The sequence below is a fragment of the Bos javanicus genome, chromosome 25 (assembly GCF_032452875.1).
Source record: "Bos javanicus breed banteng chromosome 25, ARS-OSU_banteng_1.0, whole genome shotgun sequence".
NCBI classification, from domain to species: domain Eukaryota; kingdom Metazoa; phylum Chordata; class Mammalia; order Artiodactyla; family Bovidae; genus Bos; species Bos javanicus.
In genome coordinates, this window is record NC_083892.1 from 39,625,898 (window position 1) to 39,639,391 (window position 13,494).

The 13,494-nt window shown below is 55.9% G+C and overlaps 1 protein-coding gene across 5 annotated transcripts in view; it reads right to left on the minus strand.

Annotated features, from left to right (window-relative positions):
• Nucleotides 1–13,494, minus strand: part of LOC133238799 (protein sidekick-1) — a 733,626-nt gene that overhangs the window by 78,456 nt on the left and 641,676 nt on the right. For all 5 annotated transcript variants that reach the window (XM_061402289.1, XM_061402294.1, XM_061402290.1 and 2 more), the window contains 3 exons: nt 6,443–6,552; nt 5,380–5,530; nt 4,584–4,821 (listed from right to left, as the gene is read on the minus strand). In XM_061402289.1, the coding sequence (XP_061258273.1) occupies nt 4,584–4,821; nt 5,380–5,530; nt 6,443–6,552 (499 nt within the window). The remainder of the gene's footprint in view (nt 1–4,583; nt 4,822–5,379; nt 5,531–6,442; nt 6,553–13,494) is intronic.

Sequence of the window (13,494 nt, forward strand, 5' to 3'; positions counted from 1 at the left end):
GACTGATGAAGCTGACTGACGGGTCTCAGAGCCTGACTGACGAGGGGCTGACTGACGGGCCTTGGAGCCTGACTGACAAGGTGACTGACAGGCCTCGGAGCCTGACTGATGAGGCTGACTGACGGGCCTTGGAGCCTGACTGAAGAGGGGCTGACTGACGGGCCTCAGAGCCTGACTGATGAGGGGCTGACTGACGGGCCTCAGAGCCTGACCGACGAGGGGCTGACTGACGGGCCTCGGAGCCTGACTGACAAGGTGACTGATGGGCCTCGGAGCCTGACTGATGAGGCTGACTGATGAGGCTGACTGACGGGCCTTAGAGTCTGACTGACAAGGGGCTGACTGATGGGCCTCGGAGCCTGACTGACAAGGGGCTGACTGACGAGGCTGACTGATGGGCCTTGGAGCCTGACTGACAAGGTGACTGACGGGCCTCAGAGCCTGACTGACGAGGGGCTGACTGATGAGGCTGACTGACGGGCCTCGGAGCCTGACTGATGAGGCTGACTGATGAAGCTGACTGACGGGTCTCAGAGCCTGACTGACGAGGGGCTGACTGACGGGCCTTGGAGCCTGACTGACAAGGTGACTGACAGGCCTCGGAGCCTGACTGATGAGGCTGACTGACGGGCCTTGGAGCCGGACTGACGAGGCTGACTGACGGGCCTCAGAGCCTGACTGACGAGGGGCTGACTGACAAGGCTGACTGATGGGCCTTGGAGCCTGACTGACGAGGGGCTGGCTGACAAGGCTGACTGACGGGCCTTGGAGCCTGACTGACGAGGCTGACTGATGGGCCTCAGAGCGCAGGCGCGAACCAGCTGCCACGTGGGTTGGCCAACGCCCCCACAACACACACACACCGCTGTTGGAGCCTGTCTGTTCCAAGCACGGGGTCCTCCTTCCTGACAGTTCTGGAGAGAAGATGCTGGCCAGCTTACCTGGTCGATTAACTTTTTCTTCCCAACTACGTCAGTAGAGGGTCATTCATTCCATCATTCAGTCATTCAACAAAACACTATAATTCACTTGAGCAGATTTGTGTCACAGGGAGAGAATCTTCCTGGCTTCCAGTGAACTCAGCCCCCTGAAGGGAGCAGGCCGGCCGCACACACCACTCCGAGTCCCCCACCTTCTGCAGGGGCTCCCACGGTGCCACTCGTGTCCTCCGCCCATCAGGGGCTCCCCCTCGGTGTTGTAACTGCCAAGGCAGTTACCAGGACATTGCTGACACATATGCTTATTTAATTAAAAAAAAACAACTGAGCGAGAAGCTGGCACCTTGCATCAGTTGTGAATTAAAGGTGTCACTTATCATTCAAAGAGAAGGTAAACCTACAATTTTCCGATTTCATTTTCCACTTTATTTAGAGCCAGGTGAGAGGAGCAAGTATACTGTACCCAGACACTAGTGTTAAGTTCTAAATTTCCATCTCTCTGCAGAGAGAGAGGCCATCATCATAGCAACGCAAACTGGCTACCTCTCAATCCTTAATTGTCTCCTGCGGTTCATTTTGGAGACCATAAGTGCCCAGTTCTTATGTAGACCTACATGTAACAGATGACTTCCTAAGACGTGGTAACATGTGCCTCCACACACTGGCAGGCCATCCATGTCCCCAGAGAGTGAGGGCAACTGGGCAATTGTGGCAGCTCAGCCTTGGTGCCCAGAATGCAGCTGGGTTCCCAACGAGGAGACAGGCTGAGCAAATGGTAGTGTTCACGATGAAAATTTCAGCCCATTTGAGTCTTACCAGGGAAAACTGCCATTTAGTTACAAAATATTTATGTTCTTAAGATTTTGGGAAAAAACCTTGCACATTACATAAGTTAAGGGAGATTCAACTCCTTTCCAACCTGGTATCTTGAATTTTGAGACAATCCTAGAAACTCCCCTTTCATTAAAAAGAGTACCATTTAAAATGCATTTCCTTCTTTTCTTCTCTCTCCTCTGCAGGGCTTCCCTCTTAGCACCAGCTGTGCCTCATGTAGTGTCTTTGATTTTAAGGGCCTCATTTACCCATATGATATATCATAAGATGTCATGAAACCAGCTCAAGTGCCCATCAAAACCGGACACTTCATGTAAATGTGGCTTGAGTAGTTCTGCGTGGTGCTTCCACGGCTGGCTTTCAGCATGTCTGTGCACAGAGCTTCTTAAAGCATGGACATACAGCTATTGTCACGGAGGTGCTGCGTGTTCCAGAAGGGACCTGCAGGCTTCCTCTCCTCCCAGCTCCCTCCGACCCCATCTGACTCCATCAGCAGCTGTGACTCTCCACCAGCGTGCCCTGGAGACCCCTTCACCCTCTTCATCAGATGCCGTGATGACCTCTGACCTCTGACCACTGTTTTTTGTTGTTGTTGTTCAGTTGCTAAGTCGTGTCTGACTCTCTGTGACCCCATGGACTGCAGCACGCCAGGCTCCCTGTCCTCCACTATCTCCTGGAGTTTGCTCAAACTCATGTCCATTGAGCTGGTAATACCATCCAACCATCTCATCCTCTGTCTGACCACTGGAAGGATGGCTGGAAAGATTTTTACAAAAAGATACTCTCAAGACAGTCATTTTGCCATTGGTCATCTTTGTTGAGTGTTCTTTAAAAACTTATCCCAAAATAGTATTTTCCATTTAAAAATTCACTTTTTTCACCTTCACATGATATTTCATTGTTTTCTGAACAAAAGGCTGTGGCTAAGTGCAGAGCTTGAGGTTGAGTTACTTTCTTTCAGTTCCTTCAAGATTATTATTCCATTGTCTTCTACCCGCTGTTGTTCTTGAGAAGTTGGTTTCAAATGGTCTTTGCAGGTGAGATGCCCTGGGTCCAAATGTTTTTAAGATATTCTCTTTGGCTCTGGTATTTTGCAGTTGTAGGGCAGTGCAATTTGGTGCAGATTTATTTCTATTTTTCCTGTTCAGGAGTCTTCAGTCTGATACACAGTGTCTTACCTCAACTCTGTAATTTCTGAGCCGTAATCTCTGTGTGTTTCCTCCTCTCATTGCCCTGCCCCTGCCCCTGATCCTTTCTGAATCTTACTGAATGTATGTTGGGCCTTCTCAGTCCAGTCTTTGTCTGTTAACTTCTCTATCATACTTTCAGTGTCAATGTCTCTGTGCTGTATTTTGAGATTTTCACTCATTTTCAGCTTCCAGTTTGGCAATTTTCTCTTTCGCAGTGTCTAACCTACTTCTTACCTCAATCATAGTGTTTTACTCAATGATTGTGTTTTGTTTTATTTTTCCCTAAGAAAAACTGTTTTAAATGGTATTTTAATCTCTACTTAGAGTTTTAATGCTTTCTTTTAATAATGAAAGACTTTAATATTTATTTCTAGCTTTAGAATCAACGTTACGTAAACAAGTCAACGTTAGATATGATTTGTGTTTAACACCGTGTAAGATTAAGGTATACGCCATAAGACAGGACTTGCCCCGGGCTCAGGAAGCCTCTGGGGAAATAGCTCAGTCCTGATGCAGCTAGTTTCCTGTCTCAGACTTCCCACCTTCGTCTCAGCCTTCTTGGGTGGAGGTCAGGAAGGTATTCAGAGCATGACATCTAACCCAAGACTTCCCACCTTCGTCTCAGCCCTCTTGGGTGGAGGTCAGGAAGGTATTCTGAGCGTGACATCTAACCCAAGACTTCCCACCTTGGTCTCAGCCCTCTTGGGTGGAGGTCAGGAAGGTATTCAGAGCCCGACTTCTAACAGCCCATGTGGTCTAGGGTAAGCAGTTCCCTGATACATCAAGTGCTGAACAGCCTGGGTGGGGGTGAGCTGAAGAGCAGAGATGGTCTTTCTTTTCAGGAGAAATCCTCACTATTTCAGACCTTCGGAAAGAGCTGGTTTGTGTGTCTTTAAAGAGTGTCAGCAACACTCTTTTCTGTGTTTCTACAAGCTCAAACCAGGCCAGCAAGGGTCCTGCAAACTGCTGTTGACCAGTCTGGCCATGGAACCTAAAAGATAAGCATTCTGCCAAGCGACCTCTGGAAGCTCTCCTCCCTTCCTGGCAGTAAGCAAAGGGTTGTGAGCTGTCTCTGGGCAGGTGTCAAGAGGCAGAGGCGCCCACCCTTTGCTCATCTCTCCCCTCTGGCCACTGGGTGAGACGGCAGCTAGTCTACAGGACGGCAGAGCCTGGGTCCTCAAATCACTCCATGGACTCACTAACAGGAACACCCATCTTAACGCTGTAAAGAGAGACTCCCATTGTGCGAAAGCAACAGACTTTGAGGGTCTATTTCCTGGGGCAGAGGAAAGTGTCTCAACACACCACACGCACAACTGTCGGGAGGAATTCCTGAACACTGTGCGTCAAAAAGATCCCATCAGTCTCCGTACGCTCCTACTTCCGAGCACTGGTGGTGAAATCATCCCTAGTTAAAAACAACAACGCAAGTCCAGCCCCTGGGAGAATCCATCATCAAATGCAGAGCAGTGTCACAGGCTCTGAGGCAGGTTGACCTAATTACTCAGGAAAGACACAGTAAGGGGTGTGGGGTGGGGTAAGGATGAGCCAGTGAGATGCCACCGAGCCTGGGCCCACTCCTCCTCCAGGAGACACGGGAGGGCCCGGAGCCCCGACTCACCCGACTCCCGGGTCCGGCCCCGCACGGCCGCACTCCAGGGCCCAGCACCGATGGCATTGAAGGCCTGCATCTGCAGCTCGTACTCGGTCCACTCCTCCAGCCCCTCGACCGTGAACTCCCGCTCCAGCCGATCACTGATGACTTGGGTCAGCACCGCAGAGGGCAGGTCCGGGCGCCAGTACTTAATCCTGTAGCCCACGGACTCGGGGTTCCCGTTGTACTGAGAGTCTGGCAGTGGCTAGAAGCAGACAGCAGTCTGTGGTGGGCCCCCGTCTCGGAACCATCCCCCATGAGGGTCCCCAAGCACCAGCCTGTCTTATGGGGCTGAGTCCATGGAACAGCTACTCTGGGGTGAATATTCTTGGACTTTTTCTTTTTAACTTTTCCCTGGAACTTTTCTTCTGTTAATTACAGGAAGCCTTGTCAGTAACTTTAGCTGAACTTAATTTCTTTTAATATATTGTGGCTTAATTTTGTGAGCAAATGTTCTGATTCAATATCAAGCTGGCTCTCTTACAAATACTTCAGACCCCTTCTGTGTCGACCGAGCTTAAGGACTTATAGGTCGAGCCTGTGGGATGGTTGACTTTCTTCCCTGAAGAATATGTCTTGGTTCCAAGAAGCCAGTGGGTAACGCTACTAATTAATAAGACAGCTGGGGATGGTTTGAGATCCAACACTAATTATAGGGTGCGCTACTTCTTGGTTTAATGACGAGATTAGCTTTGACCTGGACAAAGGCAGGAGGAAGCGATGACTAGGCTCCGGGCTCCCCCCAGCACCGCCCCCGACTCACCACCCAGCGGAGCCGCAGGCTAGTCTCGCTGGCAGTACGGACAGTGATGCTGGTGGGGGCCACGTCCGGGGGGGCCTGCAGCGTCTGGATGACCCGGGAGGACTGGCTGAAGGGGCCGGCGCCGACGACGTTCGCCTGCCTCATGCGGAACCTTCGGGGAGGGGACGCGGGAAAATGGGAGGAAACAAGGCCCCGCGCCAGTTTCACATGGCACATCACGGGCCTCGGCAGCTCACTTTACGCTGAATGTTTCCCCCTAAAAACGAGTGAATCTTGATTCATCTGCTCTAAACTAGGAAGGATGTTAAAATGAGCGTAGGTTCAATAGCACCTCTCATTAGGTTTTTTAAAAAAAAAACAAAAACCCTCACTTTGGTATTATATTGAAACGGTGTTCTTCACAAAGATATAATTTCCCCTTTTACTCCCTGAATTAGTCATTCTCAGTCTTCTGTTCCCCGGTCACATGAAGTGCATCCATCCTGGCAGAACAGTGAGGCTATCACACCCAGCATCCGAGATAACTGGAAATCCTCTCTCTCTCCTCAATCTTACGGGAAGTCATGGCATCTCAAGCAGCCGCCGACACTCTGTCCTTTGTTTGGGCCAAGGATTTACTGCCTGGATAAGTTTCAGGGTCAAGAGGCAAAGGTTAAATGGCACGTTAAGTGCTTGATCAGTGAAACCCACGCCTCCGGGACCCGGGGAGGGTGAGGAAGGTGTCTCAAGGACGTCTGCTCTTCACACACACAGCACCCTAACAGCCCCAGAGGTGGGGTTCTGTGGAAAAAAGAAAAAAAAAGACCTACATCTTCAACCACGTGGGTCTTGGCTACGGAGCCTGATACACCAGCCATGCCTGCTGGCTGCCCGGCCAGCGAAGCTGGTGGAAGGGACGCTGCTGGCCTGGCAGCAGGGACAGTCTCTCTGGGAATGACACTCAACAGCATCTCGTGCCCGGAAAAGCTCAGTTTACTGCTACAGTGGCTGCAAGCGTCTCGCTCGCACGCGTGCAGCTGGGTTTCACCACTGAGGACAGAGGGCCCTGGTGGGCGGCTCTCACCGGTAGTGAGTGTAGGGCGTGAGGTCCGGGATCTCCAGCATCTGGGCATCCGGCTCGTTCTCCTCCTCGCAGAGGGTGACCCACTCCTCCTCGTCCCCGATGGCTCCAACCTGCAGGATGGAGGGCCTGGGACCCACTGGACCATTTGGGGCTGAGCCCACTGGCCAACCCCTCACACAGGGGGCATTCAGTCCCGTGAGCGCACACCCCCCACCCCCCGACCTGCACCTCTGAGCAGGGACCCCTCTGTCCCCACCACTGGGTCTGGGGGTTTCAGTCACCAGCTCGCGGTCAAGGCCTGGGCACACCTGGCCCCGGGGACTCAGACCAAGAGCTTGGGACAGGACCTGCCTTCAGGACCTGTGGACAGGGGACCAGCTGGCAGAGAAGACCTGCCCAGCCCCACGGGGCCCGAGTGGCTGGGTGTCCCCAGAGAGGGTCCAGAGCTGTTTCCCCTCCACGCCTCCTGCTTCCACCCTGACCCCTTCTGCCTGAACGCACGCCAAAGACGCCACCACTGGCTGGGCCTCTGGAGGTCCCTGTGCAGGGGACTCGGCTGCTGCCCTGGGAACTAGCTGAGGTGGTAAAACCCGCCTTGGAGCACAGCTGACCCAACACCTTCTGTCCTGAAGCCCGCCTGTCCCTTGTCCTGCGCGATGCTCTGCTGCTGCTTTTAGTCCCTGTCCGTGAGCTCCCATCCGGTCAGCTGCCCAGGCGGTGCTCTCAGCCCTTCCAGGACCACCCGGCCTGACCCCGAGCCACACCTCTCCCGATGCCCGTCCTCGTCCGAGCGGCTTCTAGTCCTGCCCGAGCAAGTCTGACTGCCCTGCTTGTGCTGCCTGCCCTGTGGACCAGTGGACCTGACCCCGCAAGACAGCAACAGTGCGGGTGGGGGGCACTGGTCACCAGCTGCCAGGGAAGCCCCCCGCGTTCTCTGCAGGTCCCTGCACCCCGTCCAGGCAGGTGCTGGGCCTGTGCAGGCCTGGGGGGTCGGGGGCCCAGGGACACCTGCAGATGGAAGGCTGTGGGCACGGAGAGCCTCAGGCCAAGTAGGTGGTGCCGAGTTGGGCTGGCCAGGGCCCCGTGCAGGCGACACCCCACAGACGGCTTCAGGGACAGCACAGGAAGCACGCTCGCGATGTCTGCAGAGAAACCAAGCTGGCAGGCGGTCACGGGGGTGGGGGGTGTGTGTGTGTGTGTGGCATGAGGATTTAGAAGGACCTTGGTGGACTGGAGCATGCAAGACCAGAAGGGGACAGCAAACATGGGTCTGGGCGGTGCGAGTCCCAGAGAAACGAAACACAAAACTCTAACCCTCTCCATTCACAGCGTGAAAGCGGCTCAGCAGGTCCTCCAGCAAACCCAGAACCACCATGCGACCCAGCAACCTCACTTCTGGGTCTACACCCCGAAGAAGTGCAAGCTGGCTCTCCAACCTTTGCGCACACACGTTCACGTATGCTCTGCTCACAACAGCCCGGCGGGGAGCACGCAAGTGCCCGTCCATGGTCGACAGGGAAACAGTGGTGCAGCCCCAGGACGGACACTGCCCGGCCACGGAACGGGCGGAGCGCTGACCCCTGCTGCACCGCAGGCGGGCCTTGAAGCTGTGATGCCCAGAGCAACCAGACCTGGAGGCCCCACGCCGCGTGATCCCATCTCATAAAATACCCAGGACAGGTGGACCCGCAGGAGCAGAAAGCAGACGGCTGGGCGCCAGGGCGGGGGAGGTGGGTGCGGCATTGCCTCAGGAGCCTTGAAACATTTCGGCCCAGGTGGGGGTGGAGGCTGGAATGCAGGCACCAATCCGTGAACCGTACACTTCGACGTGGTCAACTTTATGTTCGCCACAAATTTCACCTCAATGAGAAAACATCAAAAGTGCAAAAGGCGGTGACCAGCCAAGAACATGGTGGGGAAAAGATCCAGATGTCAGAGCGGGTACTGAGCTCAGGGGGCAGCGAAGCGGCGAGCGGCTGGGGGGCAGGGACGTCGGGAGGAGGGCGGCCGGGGTCCAGGGCCTGGCACTCAGGGGCCCAGGTCTCCCCGGCCTTAGCCTGTGACCCCATAGGAGGTGCTGTGGTTTGGCTGTGGGGCTTTAGTTCTGAAGAGTGTAGGGCTGGGGTATCCAAGTCACACTTCCCCTCCTGTCTACAGCTCTTTTTTAAAAGACCTGGATTTGAATGGAGGCCACATCATCGGGGCTCAGGTGGGTGCTTCACGGCCACGTGGACCCGTCGGCCATTCTCCACATGAGCCCATCTGTTGTGACTTGAGAGCATCACACTCGAGAGTCTCAACACCCGAACCTCCCAAAAACACGTCCGCTCTCTGCTCTTCTCCACAAAGCCAGCGACGTCCTTAGAATCTGGACTGAAACCGGGCCTTCGGGATGAAGTCCTTGGAATCTGGACTGAAACCGGGCCATAGGGACACCTCCGTGAACAGGACCACGCCGCCCCCAAAACTGGCCACAGAAGGCGATGCCCTAATTCCATGCCCTCCGGCACCTTCCGCGAGCCCGATGCAGGGCTGGTCACGCCCAGGCTCGCTCAGACACGTGCCCGGCAAAGGTTCCCAGTGCTTGCGGGTGAGGGAGCGGCGGGTGGTACGGGGCTCGGGGAGAGCACCCGAGGGGCAGTCTGGAGCCCAGAGAGGCAGGGGGCCGTGAGCAGACGGCTGCGTCGGGCGTGACGCTGGTCAGAAGGGTGACGCACGGGACCTCCAGGCCTGCGGTTTCTGCAGCTTTGCACCTCAGTTGACAGCGTCTGGGCCGGACCCTGACGAGCGAGTCAGACGCCATCAGCAGCCTTCAGACAGAGGGGCCTTGGGCGGTGCTCACTCACAGGCCCTGGCCTGCCTCCCGCTCGGGGAACGCGGCGTTCCCGGGCCACGGGTGTGGGCACGGCCGGCCCCGCAGCGGAGCCTCGAAGCGGCAGCAGAAGCCACCTGCCGCACAGTCCGTGTCCTCACTGTCCGCCCACCCTGTCCGGGCCCCCGCGGCGGAGCGTGCCCCACCCCCACCTGCCACCGCCTCCTTCCCGAGGCGTCTTCCCCGCTTGTTGTCCCTCGTCCCACGAGCCCCTGAGGGGGGTTCGGGGTCTGGCTCACCACCAAAGCCCCAACACCCCCACCGGGGTCCAGCCCAAACTCAGGGCCCGACTGGTCGGCTTATTAACATACGGATGAATGTGTTAATACAAACAAATGTGCACGATTTCAAAATCAGCATTGAGACGGGCTGCCTAGCGCTGAGCTCCAAAACTAACGATCGGAGAACGTAACTGTGGCTCCAGACCTCAGGGGTGGGGGGTCGAGATTCCGTAACAAGCGGTTTACACGTAGAGTAAAGAGAGGGGGCACTTCTCCGCCAGGAGCCAAGGCCTGTGTTTCCTGCTGGGCTCCTCAGGCTCTCCGCTTAGATTCCAAGACCGTCAGGAAGGAGCGTTCTAGAAGCAACCAGCGCTCACTAATGATAGATAAAACAATCAGAGCTCAACGGGGAACTGGGGTTTTGACAATTTTTTTTTTTTTTGCTTCTTTTTCGTTTAAAGCTAACAAACAGCACTTTGCAATACTTAGGACGAGAGCAGAGATGCCATACATCTCAAATGCTGCTCAGCGGGGGGCAGCCGTGAGCATCCACAGGGAGCCCTGCGTCCTGTGCTGCAGCCCCAGGAGTCGCGGCCTCCTGCATCCTCTGGGTAGGGCTCTGGGCTGCTGTCCCCAACCCCGGCAGGCACTTGGCACCCACGACCCCGGAGGCGGGGCTCCTTCAGACCCGCCTGCCCTTTGAATGCCTGGGGTCCCAGAACCTCCACCCCTGCTGAGTGGGTTTTTCATCAGGGTTGCCAAGTTGCCTGCCCTGGGAAGCCCCTGCCTCTGAGAAGTCAGGTGGAAACCAGCCCGCCGGGCAGAACCTCTGGTGTCCCCGCCACCCGCGGCCCTGATGAGCTCAGCATCCCAGGGGCCGGGGATCGATGGCCACTCAGAGGAGAGGCATTAACCTCATCCACAAGGGGACGGCGAGTGGAGAGCGGGCACGTGGAGCTGAGCTGTGGGCAGGGAGGGGAGAGGAGGAGGGGGCCCTGTTCTTATGCAGAGTGGAGGAGAGAGAAAGCTCCAGAATCCATGCCATGGAAGCCTGCTGAGCTGAACCCCGGAGTCAGCAGGAAAACCTGCCTGTCCAGCAGCCTGTGGTCTGAGTGGCGTCCCCACACCCAACTGCCCAGAGGGGCAGCTGGGGGCATGGAGGAGGTGGGGTCAGATGGGCCGCCCCGCTGGCAGACTGCAGCACGACCAGGGCGGGACTCAGACCTGGAAGGGACTCAAGGCCAGTTCCTGAAGAGTCTGGGCAGCCTGCGACCCTAATGAGCTCCCCCGCCCACCCCGCACTGCCTGATACCAGCTTGTGCCGAGGTTCCTAATGGGAAGCAGCCCTAGGCTGGCTTCCTCCTGATAGTTGGTGATTCATTTACTTTTTAGCTATTTCATAGTCTTTCTGTCTTCAGAGGCAGGAGGATTGTGACGCGACCGTTCCAGAGGCTCAGGGCTTTGTCCCCGGCCCCCGCACCAGTGAACAGCCCTGGCGACCGCAGATTCGAGCCCGGCTCACTGCCCTGGCCCCATGGATGGCCCAGGGCCTTCTCCGCTGCCCAGCCTCCCTTCTCTTACTTCCCCCGGGTGCTGGAGTTTCTACCACTTTATTCACACTCCCCCTGAAATATCCTCCTAGGAACCAGTTTTCCATAAAGTACCCCTGTCCCAAGAAGAGGCTTCTCCTGGAAGCCACTCTGGACCCAGGACTGTCCCTGCACTCGGGGCCCCTGGGGGCTTGCCTTCCTTGAGTCTGTAGACCCACTGTGTGTGGCCTGAGCCCCCCACCCAAGAGCTGCTCTACGACTCGGGGTGGGGAGGGAGGTGTGGGACCAGCCTCAGCCCTTCCCTCTGCGTCTCCCTGGAGCTACCAAGGGAGCCGGGCACCCAGCTCCCACTCAGCCCTCACGTGAAGCTGGCTTCCCACCATCCTCCACGAGCGTCGGGGGGACGGTTCTGTGTCTGTCGCTTCTCTCACTTACACACCCCCTCTCTAGGGCAAACAGGACTGCCCGCATCTCCATGCATCCTGCGCGGTGTCGTACCACTTGCTAAGACCCCGAGATGCCATCACTGATGAAGTGCGGTGGGGTGGGAGTCTGGGGGGCTGGGAAAGGGGTAGGAACCCGAGAAGCCGCGCCTCCTGCTCATGTGATGCGGGCACCTGGCCTTGGAGTGGCGACCACAGGACAGCCTAGAAGGCGCACCGGGAGACGCTGATGGGGCAAGCGTGCAAAGCGCTGGGACACCCTGGCTCGAGCTCAGAGACCGGGAAACTCAGGTTCTCAGGAACACAGTCCCCTCAGCAAGGCCTTGCAGGCCTCACATCGGCTCCCTCCTCCCCTCCGGTGCCTGCTCCCATCACTGCCTGCTCAAGTCCAGCCGCCCAACCACGCTGCGGCTCAGCCTTCCCCACGTGTACCAGCCACAGCTCTCGCTCTGTATCAAAGACCTGGACACTGGGGCCTTGCCGACCCTGCAGGGACCGCCCCTCCCTGGGCAGCTGGGTCCTAGAGACAGTAAACAGCTCAGCCGCGAGCACGCCTCCCTGTGCAAACCGGCCAACCCAGAGCCCACTGCCCACACCTCCTCCACCGGCTCCCAGCCTCTGGGCCACCATCCACCTGTCCTCTCCACCCTGGGCAGGTTGCATGCAATGGGGACAGGCCCTGTGCCCTGGAGCCTGCGGGAACGATCCAAACCAGCCAGTCCTCAGCTGCCCACCCCGCCTTGTCCACTCCTCCTGCAGAACCCTCATTGAGGTCTCTGGTCCACACTGACCCGCCCTTCCTCTGCCTCCAGCCGCCCTGAGGTCTCCCCGTGTGGCCCTGCCTGGCATCGCGTGCCCCCTCCTCTCAGGAACTGTGAGTAACAAACGATCTTTCCAGGCAGACATCTCCTGACCCCTGGCTTCACTCTACCCAAATAATAATAAAATTTACATTTTAAAACAACCGGGGGCCATGCGCCTGTCACTCTGCTATTTTCTCTGCTTGGAGTGTCCTGCTCCCCATCAAACTACAATAAGTTCACCTCCTACGTGGAGCCCTCCTTGATTATCCCACTCTGTTACCCATTTTCTTTCCAAGGCTGTCTTGGCAACGCTTTTTTTTTTTTTTTCTCATAACAGTTCTCACAAGCCTCATTTTATTATTACATCTCAATCATTCCTCCTACCCCCTCCCCCAGTTGTGGGTTTCTAGAGGTGGGGACTGAAAGCTTTCCGTCTTTGTAATCTAGCATGTGGCATGAGTCTGGAGACCAACGTGACAGGAGGGGCTCAATACGTGTTTGCTGGATGAATGGATGACTGGAAGAAGCAAATAGAAAACCTAATGACGGGAAAAATGAAACATATAGGCAAATCTAAAATCTCAACAAGAGAATCAGGATGAAAGAATCTGAGCGGTTCTCAAAAAGAACAGGAAAACATAACTCCCGTAAAACTTAATTCAGTTTGACAGGGGTGATTTATACGGACGTTGACCTCTGTTTCTTGAAAGTGACATTTGTCGTAAAGCGCTTCCCTCGGTCGTGCTTGAGTTGCCCCTTAGGCTGCAGTGTCTCCTCCTCCTGTGGTATGTTAAAAAGTCCCGTAATAGGAACTAAAAGCACCTGATAGACGTAACGAACAAAAAGCCACTTCAAACCACTCATCTTGTGCAGTCTTCCCACACAAGTCGAGGAATAAGAGCAAAGTCCTCACAAGGGTGTTATTATGGACAATCAAGCAAACAATAAACACTGTGAAATACCCGCGTGTGCACGCCATTGCCACCCATCCCCGCGGCACGCACGCGCTCGGGCAGAGGCGTCACACCGGCACCGAGCTGTCCCCATCTCGGCAACTCTACCTGATGGCCGAGCCACTCCTGAAGGAGCCGTCAGTGATGACAGCCCTCGTACGCACACGTGACAGACCGCTCAGGAAAAATGCTGCTCTTTTCCTTCCTATT